The 25,313-nt window shown below is 52.2% G+C and overlaps 1 protein-coding gene across 2 annotated transcripts; it reads right to left on the minus strand.

Moving 5' to 3' along the window:
- Positions 1-8,866: 8,866 nt before the first annotated feature.
- Positions 8,867-15,821, minus strand: SCRT1 (scratch family transcriptional repressor 1). Of its 2 annotated transcripts, XM_083622286.1 has the most exons (3): positions 14,215-15,821; positions 11,541-12,682; positions 8,867-9,714 (listed from the first exon to the last, which is right to left on the minus strand). In XM_083622286.1, the coding sequence occupies exons 2-3, from the start codon at positions 11,653-11,655 to the stop codon at positions 8,888-8,890; spliced, it is 942 nt and encodes a 313-aa protein (XP_083478412.1). In that variant the 5' UTR covers positions 11,656-12,682; positions 14,215-15,821; the 3' UTR covers positions 8,867-8,887. The 2 variants fall into 2 exon arrangements, with proteins under 2 accessions (XP_083478412.1, XP_083478411.1); XM_083622285.1 differs by lacking the exon at positions 14,215-15,821 and having other exon boundaries at positions 11,541-13,051.
- Positions 15,822-25,313: the final 9,492 nt, after the last annotated feature.

Below are 25,313 nucleotides of genomic sequence, written 5' to 3' on the forward strand. Positions count from 1 at the left end.
ATATACACCATATGGGGGAATATTCCCAGTGCTTCTGCTAGCTGAGAGCTAGCAGAGCAGTCCTAGCTAAAAGCTGGTCAAACAAAGAAGGAAGTCAAAAAGAGGGAAGGGTGCTGTGTGACTTGTCCTTTTGTTACCTGGACAGGTAAGGCCACACCCACCTCTAGTCACATGCAAAAGGAAGGATGCTCCAGCCAAGAGGAACAGGAAGTTTCGACTGGCTGGACCAAACACCCCCTTGCATGTCTTCTCTACCTTTTCAAGGAATGTTGTACTTGACTGCCTCTCATGGATCACATCCCACAGGTGTGGCCTTCAGGGACATACACTTTGACTGGCATTTCCTCTGCTGAGGAAGGAGCTAACGTAGCCCAAGCACAGGAAGTCAAGATTGCCTCCTTGGGTATATTAACTTTGGGGCCATCATCCTTCTTGAAGTGCAAAGACATTGCGAGGGAAGGTTTGCCCCTCCCTCACAATGTCCTTGGACTCCAAGAAGCATGGGGCAAGTTCCAAGGCCCAGATCTTTTGCCTTCCCTGCTTTTAGTGCAAGCACACATTTCAGCACTGCACTTTCCACCACACGCAGCCATCCTGCAAGCAAAGTTTTGGCTGAGTGTGGTGCAAACTGCAGTGCTGGGGAGGCCCCAGCAGCCCAGCCACCTCCAGCCTTTGCCCAGCAGCAGATCTCTGGTCCTCTGCTCCAAGTCTGTCCGGTGCCCAGCAGTGCCCTTGACAGAGGCTCCACATTGCCGCATCTTCTCCAGGCTTCGTATGAGCCAGAAGCATTACAAATCAATTCCTCTCCCAAGTTTATGCAGTTTAGACTTCAGATGTGTGCAGCGCTGGCCCAGGACGTTTTGCCACAAGAGTCAAATCAAAAGATGGTTCCTCCCTCTGAAGCTGCAGCCACCTCTCTTGATCTCTTGATGTCTTTTGCTGTCTGCTGGTTCTCAGCCAGCAGCACATGGGCTCGTATCCCTACATGGGATGAACCCGCTCTCATTTCTGTAACTACAAGCTAAAAGCCTGCCTTCAGGGAACCTACTGTGAACTGAATGGAAGTAAACTTCTTATCATTATTTCAAAGAGAAGACTGCAGTGTCTTTATTCTTTTTAAGAGGGAACAAAGGGGATGTACCAGGATCAAACCCAATCTGGACAGGCCATATTGGATTGCTTAAGTAAAGAGATTCAAACGAATCTACCAACTAGCTTCCTTTCATATACTGTGGAATGTACTCTGCTACTGACTCACTAGCGTGCGTGAGAGAGGATAATATTTAATCAATATATCCTCTCCTACCATCCACAACGTTCCCACACAAACTCTGCTAGTTGTAATGCAGAGGTGACCCAAAAGGGCTAAACCTCAATGGCAGAGCTCCTGCTTTTCCTGCAGATGGTCCCGTGTTCCATCTCCCATGGCATCTCCTGGGAGGGCTGGGAGGGATTCCCTGCCTGAAATCCTGGAGAGCTTCTGCCAGTCAGTGTTGACAATAATGAGCTAGATGGACCTCCTTGGATGACCAAGCAGAGGGCAGCTTCTTTCTGTGTTCCTGTGGGACCTTCTAGCTTGCTTGCCCAGAGGAGGGGAACAGGATCCCTGGAGAAGTCCTGTAATGTAGTGGAATGCAGGTGAAAGGGTGGACTCTCTGGTTTCCAGGTGGGTCCCTTTCAAGCCAGAAGGGCTCTTTTATAGCAACACCAGGCAGGGAGTGAAGGAACCCCAATTCCCGTGTGGGTGCATAGCTGGCTGCTCTGCTTCAGATCCCTTTTCAAAAGGAAGGCACCTGGACACACCTGTTGTATTTAGGCAGTTCTGCTTAAGACGCCTCGAGTTTCATGAGATGTTTTCCTCTACGGTGACGAAGGGCCTTGCTGCACCTTAAAGTCAAACAGATGTCTAGGGCAGCTTCCCCCAGCCTCATGCCTTCCAGATGTTAAGAAGAAGCTGCTGGATCAGGCCAATGGCCCGTCTAGTCCAGTTCTCACAGTGACCAACCAGATGTGCCTCTATTGGGAAACAAGCTGTGGAAGCAGAGCAGAGCCAGCCTAGCAGGGAACCTGCAATAGCCTTCCCCGGAGTTTGTCCTCTTTTAAAGCTATATAGGCAGGCGCTGTGGGTTAAACCACAGAGCCTAGGACTTGCCGATCAGAAGGTCGGCGGTTTGAATCCCCGCGAGGGGGTGAGCTCCTGCCAACCTAGCAGTTCGAAAGCACGTCAAAGTGCAAGTAGATAAATAGGTACCGCTCCGGCGGGAAGGTAGACGGCGTTTCCGTGCGCTGCTCTGGTTCGCCAGAAGCGGCTTAGTCATACTGGCCACATGACCCAGAAGCTGTACTTTGGCTCCCTCGGCCAGTAAAGTGAGATGAGCGCTGCAACCCCAGAGTCTGCCACAACTGGACCTAATGGTCAGGGGTCCCTTTACCCTTTACCTTTACCTTTAGGTGGGTGGCCATCCTTGCCTCCTGCAGGAACAAGTTCTGTAGTTTAACAATGGGCTGTGTGAAGAAGTCCTATCATCTGTCCTGAATCTTCCAGCGCTTACCGTAGTTTCATTGGATGTCTCTTGAGTTCTTGCGTTAAGAGAGAGGGAGGAAAACATTTCTCTGTCCACTTTCCCCAAGCCATGCATTATTTGAAAAACTTCATCCACTTTCTTGCCAAAAGTCCCAAAGTCCTCTCCTCATAAACGAGTCGCTCCATCTTGATAATCTTGTTTGCCCTTTTCTAACTTTACAATAGCCTTTCCGGAGGGAGGCGACCAGAACTGTACAGTATCCCAAATACGGACTGGATTCATGGATCACTGCCTTGCCGTGGCGAAGGGGCTTGAATAACTCAGAGAAGCTATGAGCTCTGCCGTGCAGGACCACCCAAGATGGACAGGTCATAGTGGAGAGTTTTGACCAAACGTGATCCACCAGGAGCAGGAACCTGCAAGCCACTCCAGTATCCCTGCCAAGAAAACTCCATGGACAAAGACAACAGGCATTATTGTGATATTGGCAGTTCCGTTCCTAGTGATCCCTAGCATGGAATTTGCCTTTTCCACAGCTGACGCACACTGGGTCAACATCTTCACAGAGCTGTCCACTATGACCCCAAGGTCTCTTTCCTGGTCTGTCACTGCCAGGTCATACCCCATGAGTGTATATGGTTGGTGAAATTCAGATGTTTTTGCCAGCCTGACATGCATTACTTTAAACTTGTTCACACTGAATTGCATTTGCCATTTTACAGTGGTACCTTGGGTTACAAACGCTTCGGGTTGCAAACTCCGCTAACCTGGAAGTAGTACCTCGGGTTGAGAACTTTGCCCCAGGATGAGAATGGAAACCTTGCAGTGGCGGCAGCAGGAGGCCCCATTAGCAAAAGCACGCCTTAGGTTCAGAACAGTTTTCGTAACCCGAGGTACCACTGTACTTTCCATTCATTCAGTTTGGAAAGGTCCTTTTGGAGTTTTCAGAATTCCTTCTTCTGTTAAGGACCCTGAACCATTTATTATTTTCATTTGTATACCACCCTTCATCTGAAGATCACAGAGTGGTATGCAACATAAAAACGCAGAATGAGAACTCAAAATATGTAATAAAACAAAAACAAACAAATAACTCATCCCTCCTACTCACACATTTAGAAGGCCATAGAATGTTAATCAGACTAGGGCCTGGTTATAAAGAAACATTTTCTCCTGGTGCCTAAAGATACGTAATGAAGGTGCCAGGCAAGCATCTCTGGGGAGATTGTTCCACAAACAGGGGGCCACCACAGAAAAGTCCCGACCTTGTGTTACCACCCATTGGACCTCTTGTGGGGAAGGCACATGAAGAAGGGCCTCTGAGTTGGATCACAGCGGGAGAGGCAGTCCTTCAGGTATTGCGGTCCTGAGATATTTAAGGATTTATAGGTCCAAAGCGGCCCTTTGGCTTGGGCCCAGAAACTATCACACCTTCAGTGACAGCTCTTGTGCTCATGTCCGGCTTGTGAGCTTCCCAGGAGAAACCTCTGGTTGGCCACTGTCAGAACAGAATGCTGGACAAAGTGGATCTTTGGCCTGGGCCACCTCATGAGAAGAGAAGACTCCCTGGAAAAGACCCTGATGTTGGGAAAGATGGAGGGCACAAGGAAAAGGGGACGACAGAGGACGAGATGGTGGGACAGTGTTCTCAAAGCTACAAACATGAGTTTGACCAAACTGCGGGAGGCAGTGGAAGACAGGAGGGCCTGGCGTGCTCTGGTCCAGGGGGTCACGAAGAGGCAGACACGACTAAACGACTCAACAACAACAAAGAGGGTTCCAGATCATGCAGAAGCTTGTGGGCTGGATCCCTCCCTCCCTCAGGGCTCTCTCCCTCCAGACATCTGCTCTGTATGTTCAGAGAGGAAGGGTCCTAGTTCTCCTTAACTGTGAATGACTCATGGCTGGAGGAGCCTCCGGACAGGGATTTCAGAACACGTGGAGGCCAGATCACATGAAGGCTCCTTGACTCTGTGCACACGTGGAGGGGAAGGTCTCCCCGGGACTGTCACTGCTGCGTCTGGAAAGGGCTGAAGAGTCAAGCGGTCCAAAAATGGAAAGGAGAACCAGCAGAAGTCCCTCGCAGATGGGAAATGAACCTCGACCACTGCTCAGCCTCTGCTCGGTGGGAGAATCCTTTCCCAACAGTTTCTCCGGATATTTGGAGAGAGGGATGTCAGGAGCAGAGGCGACCCCTCGCCGCCCCCTCCCCCGGCAGCCAAGGGGTTGCGGGCCCCCTCCCCCGCCCAGCTGCCGGCTGGCGCGTCTCCTCCAGGGGGCTGGGGTTGGGGGGTGTGGGGAGCGCTGCTGCTGCGTCGGGCCCGGCCTGCCTCTCCCCTCCCCCTCCCCGCCCGTCTTGGGGGAAATTGCTTCTGTGCTCCGGGTTAACTAGGATGAAAGGCGGCGGGCCCTCCCTTTGTCCCTCCCCCCCGATGCCTTTAATCAGAGGAGGGGGGAGGGAGCCACGACGTGATCCGCATGCAAACCGGGGAAGCGGCTCAGATGCCCCCTTCGGACGCTGAGCTCGGCTGCCGGGAGCTGCTGCAATTAGCAGGGAGGGGGTGAAGACCCCCTTTATTGGCGGGGGGGGCGACGAAGGAGCAACAGGCGAGAACGCACAGCCCGTCCTCCTTCTCCTGGATCAGGTGCTCAGGAAGACTTCCTACTAGATGAGTCTGTAGGACTTGACCGTGGCTGAGGGATTCGGAGTGGGGTCTCTCTCTCTCTCTCTCTCTCTCTCTCTCTCTCTCTCTCTCTCTCTCTCTCTCTCTCTCTCTCTCTCTGTCTCCCCTCCGAAACTTGTACGCAAAAGAACATCGGAATGAAGCTGCAGTTAGTATACTGAGCCAGACCGTTGGCTCATCTATCTCAATAGTACAGAACCTTAGAATTGAAGAGTTAGCCTTGGTGAAGACTTGACCTTTTCATCCCCCAAAAAGTTTTTGATTTGAGTTTCCATTGAAAGGAGGCTGCCTTTTAATGTTGTATTTTAATCTTGTTTTTTAAGTTGTATTTCAAACAGTTTGTTTTTATATCAGTTGTTAGCCGCCCTGAGCCTGGTCTTGGCTGGGGAGGGCGGGGTATAAATAAAATTTATTATTATTATTAAGAGTTGGAAGGGACCCTGAGGGACATCTAGTCCAACCCGCTGCAAGGCAGGAATCCCAACCAAAGCATTCAAGACGGATGGCCACCCAGCCTTGGCTTAAAAGCCTCCGAGGCAGGAGAGTAGTCCGGTCCACTGTCGAAGGGCTCTTCCTGTCCTATTATTTGCAAGGGTCCAGTCTTCCCAAGCCCTGCCTGGATATATTGCTGGGGTCGGAACCTGGGACTTTCTGAATACAAAGCAGGGCGCTCTTCCATCGGCGTGGCTAGCGAGCGCGTGGGGTTACAAAAAAGAAGGTGCCCCGAGCCATGTGCAGAGAGCACCCGCTTCTTCTCTAAGCAAGCGCCCGCGGGCAGAGGCTCCCGCCTGCGCTTTCCTTTCCAGCCCGGACAGACAACAGCTCTCGTCTTCGAAAGGGGGGAGGCGGGGAGAGCAAAGGGTCTGAGGACCCGGGTTCGTGTGAATCAGCCTCGCGGGGGGGGGGGGCGCACGCTACTTCCAAAGGACCGGCCTCCTTCCGCGCGCGCCTTGACCACAGTTTGGAGAAAGGCGGAAAGAAATCGAGGACATACAAAGGATCTATTGCAAGATTTTCTTCTCTCTTTTATTATTATTATTAATAATATTATTATTATCGTGAAGTGCTCCAGGACACCGTTGTGCTAATTGTGCTTTACTGGTACATCATTCAAATACTGGCTCAAAATCATTATTATTCTCGTCATTATTATTTGTCTGCATTTAGTCTTATTCTCGTCTTTTCTCCTAGGGAAAAGTTTCTCTTTTTCTCTCTCTCTCTCCACAAACAGGCTTAGAATTCTTTACAGCTTGTAAAAATTCATGTAAATTTCCAAACGGTATTTACAAAGCTCCTTGCAATATACAGTCGTCAGAGTCGATCCCCTTTTGAAATCGGTATTAGCGGAGGGAGCAATAGTTAGCAGTCTTAGCGTCAGAAGTCATCGTTCTAGTAGCATTATTCATTATCTTAAGTACAAAAACAGGAGGTCCTAGCTAATACAAGTTTCCTTCTACCTGAATTCTATTAAGGTTGTTTTTTTTTTTTAATTCTTTTGTGCTGTTTATTTCTCTTAAGTTATTCATAAAATGGAAAGACCTAAAAGGGGGGAGGAAGGTGCCTTATAGGTAAAGGAGGAGGACCGTCTACGTGGCTTGGTTGGCTTCCCTAAGAATCGGAGAACAGTAGAGAGGGAAGGGACCCCAAGGGCGTAGTGGTGTAGTGGTTAGAGCGGTGGACTCGTAATCTGGTGAACTGGGTTCGCGTCTCCGCTCCTCCACCTGCAGCTGCTGGGTGACCTTGGGCCAGTCACACTTCTCTGAAGTCTCTCAGCCCCACTGTTTGTTGTGGGGCAGGAAGGGAAAGGAGATGGTGATCCGCTTGGAGACTCCTTAGGGGTGTGATAAAGCGGGATATCAAATCCAAACTCTTCTTCTTCATCTAGCCCAACCAGCTGCAATGCAGGAGCGAGGAGGCGATGGCGTGGATGGGACAGGATCCTTCCCGGATGAATGACGTTAGAACACTATATCTGAAGTCTAAGAGGGGGTGGGATGGAGCCCGGGCCTCAATGTGCAGGAAGGGGGACGGGGCTCTGAGGCGCGCCATCCCACAGGTGTGAGCGCCAGATACCTCCCCGTCGAAGGACACACCTGTTGAAGGCAGGTAAATACATTTGGGGCTGGCCCTGGATGGAGGGTCCGGGGTTCTCAGGGTGGGCGTGAAGCCACCCTCCCCCGGGCAGGTGTAGGTACACCAGGTGTAACTGCACCTTTGACCCCTCCCCGCAGCCCTTCCAGAAACTCAGCGCCTGGAAACGGGTCGGGGGTGTGTGCAGAAAGGGACTCTGAAAAGCCACCGTGGACGGTCCTCGGGAGGTTCGCTAGAAAAAAGGGAGGGAGGGGGTTAATTGCTCGTAGGTCTCCTGGCAAGGCAAGCGCTACAAGCCTAGAGAGGTGACTAAGCTACTCGGAAGTAAGTCGAAGAAGGCAGGCAGTGTGCATTCATTAGAAGAGAAGAGAAGGAAGATTCGCCGTATTAACTCTATCTTACTACATTGGCAAAGTCCCTGATATCCGTTGCTATTAAGAATATTGGATTAAAATGTACCTGATTCCTCAGTAATACTATTGTCTTAAAAATAACATGCATTACGTTAATTATTGCTTCTATTAGTTCAGTAGGAGAATATTGCCCTCAAATAGACTATTATTATTATTATCTAAAAGTTTGGCAAAGAAAAAAGTGACGTAAAATTGTTTTACAAAAGAAAATCCATAATAATAATAATAATAATTTAAAAAAGCATCATCAAATTGGCATAGATTTTTAAATACATTTTTTTTTTGTTCTTGCATGCAAAAAATCCTGTGTTAGAAAGGATGGCAACAGCAACCCCCCACCCCGCCCCACCCCCCCTCAACAAAAAGAAAGAAAGCAAGAAGGAAAGGAAAAAAAGGCCAGTCCTTTTTCCTCGTGTTTGTTTCCTCGTTCCCTCCCCCTTCAAAAAGTGACGTAGACTTTGGCATAGTAAAGTAGTCTTGGCAACAAACGAACAGATTGGAAGTCAACAGTGGTGCAAAAGAGTTGGCTCGTCTCAACAACCGAAAATTCGAAAAAAGTGCAAACGTAAAAGTCTTAAGGGAGGAGGCGCTCCCCCCCCTCGAATAAATAAATGCATAAATAAACAAACGCATAAATAAATAAATAAATAAGAAAGTTTCCAAGTTAAATATATACTTCTGCATTTTCTTTTCTTTCCAAATAAATAATTTTTAAAAAGACCCGTCAAATAAATATATAGCAAAGCAAACACTTAGGAAAATAGAAATTGACACTTTTTGGAAAAGAAAAGAGAGAAAAAAGGAAGAGGAAGAGAGAGAAAAACCGTCTCGCAAATGAAATGGTAAAAAGAGAATCGTTCGCCTGACGTAATTCATTAATGAATAATTCATAATCATCATTATTGTTATTATGCTTATTAGGCTTATTATACTTTGCGGGAAGAGCAGGAGGGTGGAGGTGGCGGGGGCGCGCTTGGCTTGTTGTTGTTTGCTTGTTTTACCTTTCCAGGCGGACCCTTGCGCGGCCCTTGGCTGCGGGGGTTTCGCGAATCTGGCTTCGCGGTTTCGCAAGGCGAAGTCGACCCTTTTGGAAAGCCCGGAGGAGGAGGAGGAAGAGGCAGGGAGGGCGGGCGAGGGCGCGGGAGGAGGAGGGGGCCCTCGGCGCGGGGCGGGTTCAGGCGTCGAGGGGGCTGAGCGGGGGCGGGGCGGCGCCCTTGAAGCAGGCGGACTCGTAGTGCTTGTTCAGGTAGGACTTGAGGGCGAAGGTCTTGTTGCAGCGTTTGCACCTGAAGTGCTTGAAGGCGGAGTGGGTCTGCATGTGGGCGCGCAGGTTGGAGCGGTCGGCGAAGGCCTTGCCGCAGTGGGCGCAGCCGAAGGGCTTCTCGCCCGTGTGCGAGCGCATGTGGCCCTGCAGCAGCCAGGGCCGGCTGAAGGCCTTGCCGCACACGTCGCACTTGTGCTTGAGGTCGTGCGTCAGGAGGTGCATGGCCATGGCCGGCATGGACACGTACACCTTCCCGCACGTGGGACACTTCTTGGCCATCTTGCTGTCCAGGCTGCGGTGCGTCTGCTTGTGGCGGCTCAGGTTGGACGACGTGGCGTACGTCTTGCCGCACTCGCTGCACGTGTGCCGCTGCTGCTGCTGCTGCTGCGGAGCAAGTGGAGGGCCGCCCTGCGGGCCGGATTGCTGCGGAGCCTGGCCCAGCCGGGAGCCCGCCGCCCCGCCGCCGCCGCCGCCCACCACCGCCGCCTTGCGGCGCGAGCGGCCGTCGGTGATGAAGAAGGCATCGACGGCGTAGCCCTCGCTCACCGCCGCGTCGCCGTTGATGTAGCCGCCGGCCAACTCCGAGTGGGGGCTGTCGGGCGGGTCCGAGTCGGGGGCGCCGTAGTCGCCGTGGCTGCCGGGGTAGATGACGCCCGTCGGCGAAGGGACCTTGAGCCCGCCGTCGCTCTCGCCCTCGTACACCGACGACGGGGAGATGTACTCGCTGATGTAGCCTCCTGAGGAGGGGTGGGGGTGCGGAAGGGGGCACAGGGGGTGGGGGAGAAGGGGACGGAGCAGGAGAGGGGAGGGAAATGAGTTGGGGGGAGAGGGGGCCGTGGGGGGGGGTTCCAGGGGGAAAGGCGCGAGTCGAGGGGAACGGGAGAGAGAAGGTTTTTCGAGGGGGACGGAGGGAGAGGTGGAGAGCAAAAGAGAAATTAGGGGGGGGAGGAATGAATTGGGGGCGAGGGAGGGGGCCACGTGCGGTTTTGAAGGGGGGAGTGTAGGGGATGAGTTGCGAGGGGGAAAGGAGTGGGGGGTGGCCGTGGGGCGAATTGGAAAGGACACACATGGAGTAAGAGAGATGGGTTCGGGGGCGGGAGGGGGGGAAGAGAGTGACACGCAAAGAAGGGACAAGGTGGGTACAGAAGACGGGAGGAAGAGGAAGAGGGGGCCAGGAGGAAGGCCAGGGAGGGAGGGCGGAAGAGAGAGAGCGGCGTGGGTTCAGCAGCGAGTCTCCCAGGCCGGAGCAGAGCGAGCCCAGCCCGGCGACTCTGATGAGTCCATAATTGATGGGCTCGGGAGCTCGGCTCGAGAGCTCTCTAGTTAATAGATGCAACAAGCTGGAGCCCGGAGGAGCCCCCTCCCTCCCTCTCCCCCCCCGCTCCCCCCGGCCAAGCGGCTCCTCTGTCATGCTAATCTCCGCGGCGCTTGATGAACCTCCTTCCCCTCATCTTCCTCTCCATCATTCCGGGCCATTTCCCGGCCTTTCACCTGCGGCTGCCTCGGCCAGATAACTGCCTGGCAGGAATTGGGGGGGGGGAGAGAGATGTGCGGGGAGGAGAGGGGCATCCTCTTTATCTCCATTCCCCTCCCCCCACCCCACCCGCGATCCTCTCCTCTCTCTCAAGGTCAGCGCTCTGCAGGAGACCAAAGGAGAAAGGCGCGCGGGGAGGGGGGGTTGCGGAGGGGGAGGCTAATTCCCCCCTCCCCCCCTGTCCTCTCTCTCGAACCACTTCAGCAGAATTCCGGCGATTATGCAACACGCTGCAGACGGATTGCCCGGAACAAAAGCGGGGAGGGGGGGAAAGCGGGGGTCACCAGGAAGCCCCAGCCGGAGGGGGAGAAACACCCCCTCGTTTGGAGCCACGCATAGACAGGGAAGATTATGCGGAGTCCCGCTGAAGGGCCCTCCCCCGGGGAAAGACTCTTGGGATGCGTGTGGGGGGGGAAGAGGGGGTTCGGTTGCCCTTGAACTTGAGCGCGAGACAAAAGGGCCTCTCTCACAAGGAACTGCAATCCAATGGGGCTCCTCTCCTCTTCCTCCTCCTCCCCCCTCCCCTCTCTCTCCACCCCCCCCCCCCCGCCCGCGCGCCCTTGCCCCATCATGGAAAAGGCTCGCCCACCCGCCTCCGTCCCTGCAAGGTCTAATTTTAGCAGGGTTTGGATTGCATCGAAATGTGCCGAGTCAGTCAACACAGCGCCGAGCCAGGCGCGAGACCCGCTCAATATGGCCCTTCGCGGATGCTGCGGCCGCCGGGGCTGCAAGAGCATTCCAGGAAGGGCGCCGCATACCGGGACTCGCTTGAGCCCTGGCGCGCTGCCTCCCCCGGTGCCGTGAGAGCGCTCACCGGGGGGACAACCCCCCCCCGTGGCTCTGCTGTTGCTGCCCAGAGTTTCTGCTGCGCATTGGCACGGTTGAAGCACCGCTGACCCCCCCCCCCTGCACCGCCACAGCCTCGAGTCCCCCTAATCCCTGTCTCGGTGGGGGGCCCGTTCCTCTTTCTCTCCCCCCTCCCCTCCACTGCTGGGTTAGGGTCCTCTGCCCACCCGCCCCCGTCCTTACCCTTGTCATGGATCCGGGAGCTGAAGTCTGTCCGCGACCTGCCGTAGGAGTTCTCGAGATCCGCCGAGGAGAAATCGTCAAGTTTGACCTTTTTAACCAGGAAAGATCTTGGCATGGTTTCTGAACTCTCCCGGAATGTGACGAAGCCCCCGCAGCTTCAGCCGATGGGTTCAAATGAGAGGTGGGGGAGATGCGGGAGGGGCGCAGGGGTGGAGGGGGCAGGAAGGGGAAGGAGACAGCCGAAGAAAAAGAACAACAACAAAAAAGAAAGAACGGAAAACGTACAAAAATAAAATTTGCGGGGGGAGAAAAATCAGATTTTTTTTTATAATAATAAGAATAAAAAAAGCAAACCCCGAAACGACTCAAGAATGGCAATCGCGGCGCGCTATGGCTTCGTGGTATTTTTTGCTTGCTCGTTCCAAACCCCTGAATGGAGCGCTGCCCGCCGCGGAGGTCTCCAGCCTGGGCGGTTGCGCCGCGCGAGTCCTTGTTCCCGCAGCGGCGGCGGCGGCGGCTGCTTTTGTGCGCGGCGAGGCTGCGCCTTGGCAGGCCTCTCGCTTGCGCTCCAGCGCGGCTCAAAAGCCCACCATGAGTTCGAGAGATTACAACCAACGCCGCGCTGGTTCATAAGAGGCGGCCGGCGAGGTCGGCACCTGGACAGCTCCCTCCCGGTGGGCCGGCGCTCCCCGCCTCGCTCCCGGTTCCCTCGCTGGCTCGCCCGGGCTCTCCGCCGTTGCCGCCGCCGCCGCCGCCGCCAGGCGCCCTCACCGCCTCCACGCCAGCCCGGGCTGCTGCGCTCTTGCTGGGCTCGGCTTCTCCTGCCCGTCCGCCCCCTGCGGCTCGGTCCTCTCCAGCGCTGCGGCTCCTGCCTGGCTTGCGTGTGTGCTGTAATTCGTATTGTTGTTCCGCTCCGGGGCTGCGATGGCGGTGGGGAGGGGTGGCGGCGGCGGCGGCGGCGGTTATTGCTTGCTTGGCTCGCTCGCTGGCTCGCTTGCTGGCTGGCTCGCTCGCTTGCTTGCTCGCTTGCTTGTTGGGCGGTTGGGGGGGGGGGTTCCTTGTTCAGCACTGGACAGCTCCCAGGCTTCCTTGCCGCAGCCTCTTGTTGCAAGCTCCTGAATTTCTGAAGATTCGCGGATCAGCTGTTCGGATTTATAATGCAGCGATCAGGTGGTGGACGGAAATGGAAGCGCTTAATTTAATCCATCAAAAAAAAAAAAAAAAGGGAAGAAATCTCTCCCGGGAACAGGGCTGAGACAGAATGATTTAGTGACGCTGTTGTGAGTCGCCTCCTGCCCTGCCTTTTCGTAAACCCCCTCCCACTCTTCGCTCTTTCCTTCCTTTCCTACCCTCGACCCTTGGTCGTTTTTCCTTTGCAAGTTTAGACGCGGAAAGTGCGCGGAGGAGGCAGATCCAGCTCCCGCGGCAACGTCGGAGGCTCGGCGCAGCCCCGGGTGGGGAAAAATATACATCCAGCATTCTCAGCCCGTTGGCAACTTGCAAGAGAAGCAACTTGGCTTGGCCGCGAAACACAAGCCCGCCCCCCACCCCGGCTCTATCAGACCTAATGAGGAGGGAAGGAGGGGTGTCGCTTTCTCCCCCCGCCAGTGATTTATTGGAGGGAGCGTCAGGAAGACCTGTGGGGCGCTGTGGGCGACACCCTCACTTTTTAATGAGGGGAAGGGGACGCAGGCTGGGCCTTTTGTTCCCCTTTTAGAAGGAGGTTGGTGAGAGAAAGGATCTCTTGTCTGAAGAAGGGGGGGGCTGAGTGTCGTGGGTGTCACGAATCGTGTGGGGAGGCATCCTTTGCTAAAAGGTGAGGCGCTGAGACGCAATCCTGCCTTTCCTTTTACTGAGTGAGGAGGTCCTTTCCCAGCCCCAGATGTGTAAACACTGGAAGCGAAGGAAAGACACTTTGCACATGCTCAAAGGCACGGCATTGTGACTTGTTCCCATGTCACAGGACTGAGTTCCAAGGCCTTCCCCGCAGTAAATAAATAAAATCCTGCTCCTTCGGTCTGGGGCAGCAAAAGGGGATAGACAGTCAAGATTCTTGGGCCTATATTCTGATAAAGAGTCGAAGGGGAGTCTACTGCAAGGGGCTTCCAGTTTGCACGCCGGAGTCACATGCTGGCAGAGTCTTGAGGTACTGGATTCTGGAGACCTGGGAGAGGAGACCGCCCCCCTCCCGTCCTCTGCCTGCATCCCAGAATAACGAGGCAGTGAGAAGCCTGCAATAGCAAGAAGGCAACAAGTGTCTCGGCCACTGAAGGCCAGCCGTTTGGCACCCGTCCCCTTCTGGCTTCCACGCGAAAACCGGGGTTCAATAAATGTATTGGGGTTGCGGGGAGGACTCGGGAGTTTCCTACGACCTGCACGTCTGAACACAGTGCAGCCAAGTTGAGAGGACAGCAAGGCGGGGTTTGAGTATATGTAGGTTCATCTGAACCCGATCTCCCGGGAGAGGCGTTTCAATCACTATGGGGCGTGAACCGAGGGTTGCCAACGTGGCAGAGCTGGAGAGAAAAAGTTGGTGGTTGGCTTGGCGCTAGAAAGCAAGAGCTGCAAAATAGAGGACGGGGTTATTTTCACCCCACAGCCCAAACCCTGAAGGCGCCCAGACCCGTCCATCCAACCGCTCCGCCTTTCTTGGTGGCGCTGCCGGTGGTCCCACCTCCCGACGCCTCCTCGGTGTCACACAATGGCCCGCGAGCGTGGCAGGAGAAGGAGGCGCTGGATGTGTGCACGACCCACGGGGACCTTTCCCTGCGTGAGAATCAATGGGAAGAGCGAGGCGCCTTGCTGAGCTTCCTTGGAGATGGTCCCCGCGGCTGGGCCCGCGCGGGGGCTGGCGGTGACCTCCCCGGACAGGACCGTCTCTCACCGTGAAGCCATCCACACCCTTAATTCAGAACTTTCTCCACTAATCCCCCGCTCGCTCCCTGAGTCAGTCCGTCTTTCTCCTCTACCCTGAATGGGCCTTTGGCGTGGGATTTGATGCCAGAGAGGTCTCGTGCTGTGCAAGCTGCAAGGAGAGAGTTTGTTTTCTGCAAAAGAAACGTGGTCGAGGCCCCGAGGTCGAGGGATGGGGGCATATCTGGATTGCAAAGCAATACACAGTCAATGCAAAGGCCCAGCCTAACCCTCTCAGCGCCAGCTAGTCTCCCTTGCAAAGGCCCTTTCACGACCCCCTCTCGGCAAGCCAGCGGAGCTGTGGCCTCAGGTCTGGAATCCCCTCTCGAAACCTCCTTCCCAGCCCCGAGAAGCGTCTTCTCCGCCGCTCGCCAGCATCCAGACGCACCACTGGGCTGCGTTTGTTTCTGCTCGGCTCCCCTGCGGCCCTGCCTTTGATTCCTGCCGCTCTCCTTCCCTGCATCCTAATTAACAAGACTGCTGTGAACCTCAGGCCCTTCGCGAGAGAGCGAGATCAAGAGAGAGCGCTGCGAGGGCGCGCGGGAGCGCGCGCACCGACCCGGGTTTTGTTCTGAATTTCCGCCCTCCCTCTCTACTCCGGCAGACTGATGGAATTGCAAACCAAGCTAACAATCTCCAGTCACCCAAAGTTTACAAGTCACCCTCTGACATCACGGCCCCCAAGCCAATGGGCTTCGCTTTATGGAAATGAGGGGGGCTGGCGAGCAGAAGGTCCCCCCTTTTGCACAATGATTCCTCCAGGAGACATATGTCCCTAATTAACAAATATCTAGGAACAAGCCTGTTCGCTATTGTCTTGCCCTGTGTAGATTTGTTTACTTCTGCAGGAAAGAGAAGAGAGGGAAGCCCAGGTGACAAAGGCCACGCCAACGCCGCCTCCCCGCGCCCACGAGGGGCGCCTGCCTGCCTGGGCAGTCCTCCGAGGACCCTCGCCCCCCACCCGCCGCCCCAGGGCTCGGGGCACGGCTGGACGAGGACATTTTGGAGCCCCGGGAGGGAAAGGGCACCGCGCATCCTCTCCCCACGCACCCCACACCCACGGAAGGAACCCATTCACGCGTGCCACCTCCAGGAATGCTCCCTGCACAACATGCAGGCCCCTTTCATTTCCCTGGGCTTCTGCAAAACGAGCTCCCCTGGGTCCCATCTGCCCGTCTCCACATTGTGGTCCTGAAGGGCAGCCCAACTGCCCTCCGAGTGGAGCTGTACTCCGGTTCGGTGTGGGGGACGTTTGGCCCTCCAGATGTCGAAAAACTACAGCTCCCATCAGCCCCAGCAAGCATGGCCGTTGACTAGGGATGGAGGGAGTTGTAGTGCTGTGCGCACAAACCCGGGCAAAATGTTTTCTGCAAATGCATCAATAAACCTGCGTGTGTACAAAATATCCTCGCAAGCACCGCAGGTGTCTTCCGTTGCAGACTGCTCGGTTCTAGTGCGCTGCACTAGTTGCAAATGCCAGCAGTTTCCCCATGTACTCAGGCGTGGGTGCTGGAAATGCTAAATTTAGCCAATTCATATTCTGAAGCAGGTAATTACAAATGTGGGTGACATCATGACTTGGTCGGCTTGCATTCCAGGCGGCGGAACCGCCAGCTGAACGTGGATGCTAATTGTCTCTCGGGCCAGGCCAGAGCCTAAAAGAAGAGCCGTTCCCCTCTTGCCACGTTTTCCACGGGATGCATCCACTGCAGGTGCCTCTGTCAACCCCACAGGTGACAGCCCAGCCTCCGCTTCCGTAGCTGTAGCAGAGAGTCCTGTCCCTCCTGAGGCAAGTCTGTTGCCCTGTCGAACAGCTCTGAAGTTTCTCCCAGTCTTTTGCTGAAATCTTCCTCTCTCTAATTTCCTGTCCTCTGGAGAAACAGGGAAGAGGCCATTGCTTCATCTTCTGAAGGACAAGCCATGCAGCCATTTCTTAATTCATCTTCACTTCTCCAGGCTAAAGATACATCATTATTATTATTATTATTATTATTATTATTATTATTATTATATTTATTTATACCCCGCCCATCTGGCTGGGTCTCCCCAGCCACCCTGGGTGGCTTCCAGCAAAGTACCAAAATACAGTAGTCTGTTAAACATTAAAAGCTTTCCTAAACAGGGCTGCCTTCAGATGTCTTCTAAAAGTCTAGTAGTGTTCTTCTCTTTGACATCTGGTGGGAGGGCGTTCCACAGGGCAGGCGCCACTACCAAGAAGGCCCTCTGCCTGGTTCCCTGTAACCTCACTTCTCGCAATGAGGGAACCGCCAGAAAGCCCTCAGCGCTGGACCTCTGTGTCCAGGCAGAATGATGGGGGTGGAGACACTCCTTCAGGTCTACTGGGCCAAGGCCGTTTAGGGCTTTAAAGGTCAGCACCAACACTTTGAATTGTGCTCGGAAACGTACTGGGAGCCAATGTAGGTCTTTTAGGACCGGTGTTATGTGGTCTCGGCGGCTGCTCCCAGTCCCCAGTCTAGTTGCCACATTCTGGATTAGTTGCAGTTTCCGGGTCACCTTCAAAGGTAGCCCCACGTAGAGCGCATTGCAGTAGTCCAAGCGAGAGATAACCAGAGCATGCACCACTCTGGCAAGACAGTCTGCGGGCAGGGAGGGTCTCAGCCTGCGTACCAGATGGAGCTGGTAAACAGCTATCCTGGACACAGAATTGACCTGCGCCTCCATGGACAGCTGTGAGTTCTACGTCTTTCAACCAAATCCTCACCAGCCCTGATTTATGGACCCCATTTCTATTCTGCTTGGCTGATTTGTAAAGTGCCATGCATATCAGTGCATAGATTGAATCATGGAATGATAGAGTTGAAAGGCACCCAAATGCTTATCCATTCCAGCCCCATTCAATGCAGGAATCACAGCTTAAGAATCCCTGTCAGATGAGCACCCAACCTCTGCTTAGAAACCTCCAAGGAAGGAGAGCCCACCACATTCCAAGGGAATCCATTCCACCATCATACAGCTCTTGCCACCAGAAAGTTCTTCCTAATGTTTCACTGGAATTTCCTTTCTTCTCACTTGAATAAATAGGTTTGGGTCCCACCCTCCAGAGCAGGAGGAAAGAAGCTTGCTCCATCTTCCATGCGAAAGCCCTTGAGGTATTTGAAGATGGCCTTTCATATCACCTCTCCTCTTCTCTAGGCTGAACATAACCAACTCCCTCAACTGTTCCTCATATGAGGCAGGAGACCTAGGAAACATCATCACCAAGTTAATGATGTTAATGGATACAATCCAGTATAATGGACTTGACCTCCTAGAACTGGAAAGGGTGTGTGTGTCAAAAAAACATTGTTCTTGGCAACCTTGAAATTATATTAGCCAAGAGGGCATGTGACAGTTTTTTGAATCTGTTTAGAAATATGTTTTTAAATGTTATTAGATTTTTAAAAAGCACCAAATTTAATTCTAAATTGTATTCTTTTGTTTCCTTCTCTGGGCTTCTTGGGGAGGAAGGAAAGGCAGGAGAGAAATTTTAATTTTAATAATAGCAGCAGCAGAAACAACTGGATTGGATCAAAAGGTCAGGCTAGTTTGTATCAAAGGAATTTCTGCTCCCAGAATCCTTTATAGTTTTCATCTAATGTTGGAAACAGAGCCCAGAGCCATTTGGGTTAAAGGACACCTGAGTTCAGCAGGACCTGCTCCCTAGTAAGTTTGGTTAGGGGTTCAGCCTTCAATGTCTAAATACGGTGGGCCCAATCTGCCCAGAGTTAAGCGCCTTGATTAAACACTTGCTCGGGTCCTCTGTTCCAATGAACAAGCGTGAAGCGATGTGGGTTGGCTGTGGCTTCTGAGCGTGTGAACAAACGGGAGCATATCTGCGTCCATTAGAAAAGGTCATTGCTCGCACCGTGCCCAAGAAAGGACCACCAATCAATTAAAATTAGAAACTGTTACAAATCCCATTGAGGCAATACACAGCTTAGCCCTGTTAACACAGTAGCACTTTACAGGAGAGTAAGTGGTGCGGATGGAGAAATAAATATTTGCCCTCCCAGGATGCAGCAGTTGGAGACAATTCGCTGAGAGCATTTTAAGCCACAGAAGAAAGCCTTTGTCATACAGTCAGTGGCGTAGCGTGGGGGGTGCAGGGGGGGCGGGCCGCACCGGGCGCAACATCTGGGGTTAGGGCAAATCCACGGGTTAGGGGGCGCAAATCCACGGGTTAGGGGGCGCAAATTACTTGCCTTGCCCCGGGTGCTGACAACCCACGCTACGCCACTGCATACAGTTAACCTGTGGAATCCACTGCCACAGGACATAACAGTAAGTGTTTGTTTTTTAAAAAAACACCGGGGGTTTTGTAAAGCAGGATAGGGCTCAGACACACACACCCCTTTTTAATATGTTGTTGTTGTTTAGTCGTGTCCGACTCTTCGTGACCCCATGGACCAGAGCAGACCAGGCACTCCTGTCTTCCACTGCCTCCTGCAGTTTGGTCAGACTCATGTTTGTAGCTTCGAGAACACTGTCCCACCATCTCGTCCTCTGTCGTCCCCTTCTCCTTCTGCCCTCCATCTTTCCCAGCATCAGGGTCTTTTCCAGGGAGTCCTCTCTTCTCATGAGGTGGCCAAAGTCTTGGAGCCTCAGCTTCATGATCTGTCCTTCCAGTGAGCACTCAGGGCTGATTTCCTTCAGAATGGATGCGTTTGATCTTCTTGCAGTCCATGGGACTCTCAAGAGTCTCCTCCAGCACCAGAATTCAAAAGCATCCATTCTTCGGCAATCAGCCTTCTTGATGGTCCAGCTCTCACTTCCATACATCACTACTGGGAAAACCATAGCTTGAACTATACGGACCTTCCTTTTTAATATACTGCATGGTATTTGCAAATCCATGGGTGGAGCAGATTACAAAGGTGGGGAGAATATTGCCAATCTGAAAGGCCAGAGTAGAATGGCGATGACTCTTTAGTAGTGGCATTGATCTTGACAGGGCCGGCTCACCCATGAGGCAAGGTGAGGCGACCGCCTCAGGAAGCAGGATCCACAGGCGCAGCACATCTGGCCTGCGAGGAATGCCCTCACCCGCTGCTGCCACTGCTTTGGTGGCCGTCACCGTTGTGGGGGGCTCCTTGAAGGCTGGGTCTGTCTCCCCCTCAGCAGCCCCCCCCCACACCAAATGCTGCCTCTACAGATGCCTCTTGTGAATGGAAGGCACTGCTGGTCTCCTCCCCCCCTTGCACCCAGTGTAGATCTTTATTTCCCCCCCCCCTTGTTCCTGATTCACTCACCCTTCTTCCCTGGTGGGGAGGGGCACCAATGTGTGGTTTGCCTCAGGTGCCAAAATGTCTCTGGCCAGCCCTGGTTCTTGAGACCCACTCCAACAGGAAGCCACAGGTGGAATTACATGGACAGGTCACCCCAAAGACATTGTAAAGGTAAAGGGACCCCTGACCATTAGGTCCAGTCACGGACGACTCTGGGGTTGCGGCGCTCATCTCGCTCTATAGGCCGAGGGAGCCGGCGTAGAGCTTCTGGGTCATGTGGCCAGCATGACTAAGCCGCTTCTGGCGAACCAGAGCAGCGCACGGAAACACTGTTTACCTTCCCGCCGGAGCGGTACCTATTTATCTACTTGCAGTTTGATGTGCTTTCGAACTGCTAGGTTGGCAGGAGCAGGGACCGAGCAACGGGAACTCACCCTGTTGCAGGGGTTTGAACCGCCTACCTTCTGATCAGCAAGCCCTAGGCTCTGTGGATTAACCCACAGCGCCACCCGCGTCCCTCAGAACATTGTACTTCCCCCCATTACGGTTTACAGGGGCTGCAAGATGAAGATTCGTTTCCACAGCAAGAGGCGTTGGAGTTCTAGTTTACTTTGGAGCTGGGTGCTTGGTGACCTGTGAGCCTTTTTACTGAATCTGTAGGCGCTGACTGTCCCTGCCAGCTGGTGGGAAGGGGGAACTCCGCACACGCTCAGAGGCATTGCAGGACGGGTTCACCCAGTGCTCTTTTTTCTTAAAAAATATTTAGGGGTCCTCTCATTTTCCTAGTCACATTTAAATACTGCCCCTCGATGAGGCCAAACTTAGATTCACAAAATATTTAGGGGTACGCGTCCCCCTGCGTCCCCCAGGGGAAAAAAGCACCGGGTTCGCCTGCTCTACAGCTGAGCACCTACATTCAGAATAGGTTCTGGGGCTGAGTTCTGATGAACTGTGGACAAATGAAGTATTGCCTGCTGCCACCTGGTGGAAACCAGCCACAATCCAAAGGGCACCGGAGGCCAGGAGGAAAACGTGCGTGTCAGCAATTTGGGAATAGGCTAAAACCAGTTGCTCTGCGTTGCCGTGTGGCAAGTTGGGGCACCTGCAGGACACCAGGTTGGGGAAGGGAAAGGTTTCCAGGGACTAGTTTAGTTTATTAGTTTTGTGTATCGCTTCTGGTTCCAAGAAGCAATTTATAAGCAAGCTTTAAGTGATACAATAATAAAATGACAAAGGCATATTCAAAGCAACTTTAACAATAAAATGCAAGAAGGAATGCCTTCAGGGATCCAACTGTGAACTGATGTGAGTAAACTTCCTTTATTGACTTTAAATAAGATTGTTGTGTCTTTATTCTTTTTATGAGGGATTGAAAGGGAACTTACCAGGAACGTACAATTCAATACTGAATTGTATAATGGTGAGAGGCTCACACGAGCCTGCAACCAGCTATCTGCTGCACATGTAAAAAGGGGGATGTAACTCTGCTATATAAAGAAACTTGCCAGCACAAGTTAGGAAGGATATTAATAAACAATATATCCTCTCCTGACACCCTGAACATTCCCATTTTCCTTGTCCAGACAGAGCAACTTGCCGCACACAAACCAACGGCGCAAATGGCCATCCTTTTCATCAGAGTTTATCTTTTTTTATAATATTTTTTATTAATTTTAACATATACGGTAAATTATAAAATGTACCCACAAAGCTTATCACTTATACAATCTTTTTGGACTTCCATCAGCACCTCTGATGATCCACCATTTTAACCACTTCTTTTGCATTTCTTAACTTTATATTGCCGTTACATGTCTTAGCAAATCATCCCCCCCCCCTTCTCCATTTTTGCAATACTTCCAATAATACTCCTCACAAAACTTCTTGCAACCCTACAAACGTCGTCTGTTCTTCACAATTACTTTTCAAATAGTCCGTAAATTTACTCCAGTCTTCGGTGAATTTCTGGACTCGCCGGTTTCGAATCCTTCCTGTTAGTTTATCTTCATCAGAGTTTATCATTATGGGGCTGCTGAGATTCCTTTTATACAGGCTTCCTCAACCTCGGCCCTCCAGATGTTTTTGGCCTACAACTCCCATGATCCCTAGCTAGCAGGACCAGTGGTCAGGGATGATGGGAATTGTAGTCTCCAAACATCCGGAGGGCCGAGGTTGAGGAAGCCTGCTTTTATAGGTAATTTGGAGGGTGGTTTTAAAACATTTAGGTAATTTTTATTTCATCTTTCCAATCGGTACTCTCTGCCCAGAGCCTTTGGGGACGGGCTGGCTAATGAAAAGCTAGATAAATGAGGGCACGAACCAACCAAAACAGAGGCATAAGTACAGGGACCCCAGAGCTTCTAGCATATCACAAGCCAGCCCCCAGCCCCCATGCCAAAGTCAGGCTGGCTCAAACACCGAGACCACCCTGGACCCTGCGCAACCTCAGGCCTCACCCTGTGCCACCGTTGCCTTGTCCCAAAGGCGCGCGGCAAGGCTCCCCCTCTCCCTGGCTGTGCAATGATCATTAAGCAGGTAAGTGCCGTAATTGAGCTTTGAATGTTGCCAAGAAGAGCTGATTTCAGCTAAATGGGGGAGAAAGATGCAGGCCCCGCTCATTTGCATAATAATAGTCTAGGAGGCAAAGCAACACGAGAGCGCCTTGTCTGCTGTTAAATCAAAGAGCTTCATTAGCATTTAATTTTCACTCTCACAGTTTATATGGGAAGCCAAGAAGCCAAGGGCTGCTGCAGCCTGGGCGAATCCCCACCCCCACCCCAACGTAGTCAACAGGAGCATGCAAGGAATTGTGGGGGGGAGGAGGAGGAAGAGGCTTGGGGAACCAAACATGTTGGCCAAGATGAGTTGGATGAACCATCTTGCCTCCTCTCCGTCTCTCTCCATGGATAATTGTCTTGAAGACTGAGATCCTTGCAGTCTCATGGTCTGGGATGGATACTCGGCCACTGCAATTGGAGGCCACTGACTCCCACCCACCCAACCTGACACAGGCATCCTGTACCCTTTAAAGTGACCTAGTTCTTCTTCCTCCAATCCCCACCCTATAAATTTTGGTGCCAAGGATAGGAAGGAAGAGCTCCCTCTCTGCAGTCATGGGCCACTTCCAGAACTGTTTACGGTGCACTCATCCTGATTTGTTTCCAGGGGAATTAGGCGATGCTGGCTATTTAAGGAGCATTTGTTCAGTATACCTGAAAGAGTGTCTCCACCTCCATCGTTCAGCCCAGAAACTGAGGTCCAGCTCCAAGGGCCTTCTGGTGGTTCCCTCGCTGCGAGAAGCCAAGTTACAGGGAACCAGGCAGAGGGCCTTCTCGGTGGTGGCGCCCACCCTGTGGAACGCCCTCCCACCAGATGTCAGAGAGAGAAACAACTACCAGACTTTTAGAAGACATCTGAAGGCAGCCCTGTTCAGGGAAGCTTTTAATGTTTAATAGGTTTTGTATTTTAATATTCTGTTGGAAGCCGCCTAGAGTGGCTGGGAAAACCCAGCCAGATGGGCAGGGTATAAATACATTATTATTATTATTATTATTATTATTATTATTATTATTATTATTATTTTGTGGTGAGGTTTTGCATCAGAGCAAGCGCCATTCTGCACTTTCTGACATTTTTTTCTCCAACACTTTCTGTCGGAAGTTTGCATGCAGCTCAGCTAGCAGGAAAGAGATTTGCATGCTGTTAAGACAGAGTAAGGGAACTCCACATTCCCTGTGGCCTTTTTAAAAACAAAACAGAGGAATATGAAACTTTTATTGAAAGAATAATCCCTGTATGGTCTCTCTGGACACGGGGAAATGCACAGAGCACCTCAGTGCCAGCCAAATACACAAGAATCAACAGCTATTTTCTTCCTTTAACTGAAACAAGAGAGGAAATATCTTCTGAAGAAAGCTTGCATCTAGCCAAGCCCACTGTGGGAATATAACACCATGCTGCAGGCTCTGGCTTTTGGTCTCTGTGATGCTGCAGATCAAAGCAACAAAACCAACTGGAAATAGAAGACAAAATAAATAAATCAATTTTGACCCTGTACAGCAGCCTCAGCGAACGGATCCCTGTGCCGTTAACCTGTCAGCTGACTTCTCCATCTCGTTGTTTAGACTGATAGGTCTACATTGCATCCCGTCTACAACTTCCTCCTCCTCCTCAAACTTCTCTCTCAGACCTCAAGATCTGAGCTCTCCTCTGAGAGAACAAAGGCACAAGAAGGGCTGCCTTTCTCTTCTCTAGACTAGCTAGAATAGAACTAGGAGCCGTTTCCTACAATAAATAATTTTATTATTTTCTTACCTACAAGCATTTCTGCGCAACAGGTGAAGACTACTTTGTAATCAAGATGCACTAGCTAAGCACCGCTCACTTTGTATACTAAAGGGGTTTCAATAGTGAATTGATGCCATTGGCCACCCCCCACCCCACCCCATTGCAAAAAGTCTGATCTTTTTGAGAAGTGGGTTTGTTGTGCAAGGCTTCCCAGCCAACTATAGCTAGGCAAGCGGGATGTCCTGCTATCTGAATTCCACCCCAAAATAGTGACAGTCAGAAGCACCCATGATTTGATATCTCCATTCTCCTCCGCTCCACACCCCTTAGCTGTCTATACTGAGTCATGTGGGAATGTTCAGGGATGCAGGAGAGGTTATATTGTCTGATAATATCCTTTACCAACTTGTGTTAACAAGTTCACAGTTTAGCGGAGTAACATTCCCCCTTTTAAACTCACAGCGGATGCGTTTGCTCAGGCTCGCTAAAGGCTCTATAATAACTGTTCTGGTATTTCTCCCTTATTCCCTCATAAAAGATAAGACACGACACAGTCTTCTATAAAAGTATAAAAAGGTTTACTCACACATCATTCTGTTCACAATTGGATCCCCAAAGTCAGACTTAGCTTAGAAAAGTAACATACACCTGGAAACTATCTCATAAGGAGACAGTCCCTTTGTCCTCTCTTGGCTGGAAGCATCTTTGGATAAGCAGATGTTGCTTCTTCGATGCATGTGGTCAAAAAAAGAGAGAGAGCTGTCCTACCCTGTGCTTTTGTCATTACCTGCACAGGTGAGGCCCCACCCACCTCTAGTCACATGCAGAGGAAGTCTGTCCCAGCCCCGAAGGAAACAGGAAGTTTACCTGCTGGCTGGACAAACATTCCTCCCCATGTGTAAACATGTTCACTCTAGGAATGTTGTACTTGACTGCTCTTGTGTTTCACATCCCACAAGTCAGACTATTGATCCACCTTCCTCAGTATTGTCTACACTAACTGGCAACAATGGTTCTCCAGGAATTCAGGCAGGAGTCCTTCCCAACCCAACCCGAAGACAGAACTGGGGACCTTCACAAGCAAGACAAGGAGTCTTCCCTTGAGCCAGGGCCCTTCACCTCTGGCTACTTTCTAAGCTCACTCTGCTGCGGGGGGGGGGGGGCTGGAAAGGTCTTGAGCAGGGCTCTTCCACACACCATTCAGGATCTGATGAACCTTCACATTGAAAATCAACAAGGGCAAACTGGTCACAACCTTGGGAGGAAGAAAACAGAAGAAGCATCACAGCAGTATTTCAGGCATTGGGGCTTTTAAGACTGGATTACTGTAATGCGCTCTATTGTGGTG

This window comes from Podarcis filfolensis (assembly GCF_964270895.1).
Source record: "Podarcis filfolensis genome assembly, chromosome: 7".
Lineage (NCBI taxonomy): Eukaryota > Metazoa > Chordata > Lepidosauria > Squamata > Lacertidae > Podarcis > Podarcis filfolensis.

Coding starts and splice junctions, on each gene's coding strand:
- SCRT1 (XM_083622286.1), bottom strand. CDS start 11,655: ATGCCAAGATCTTTCCTGGTTAAAAAGGTCAAACTTGACGATTTCTCC. Junction 9,715..11,540: donor CTCCCGGATCCATGACAAGG/GTAAGGACGGGG, acceptor ACCCCTCCTCAG/GAGGCTACATCAGCGAGTAC.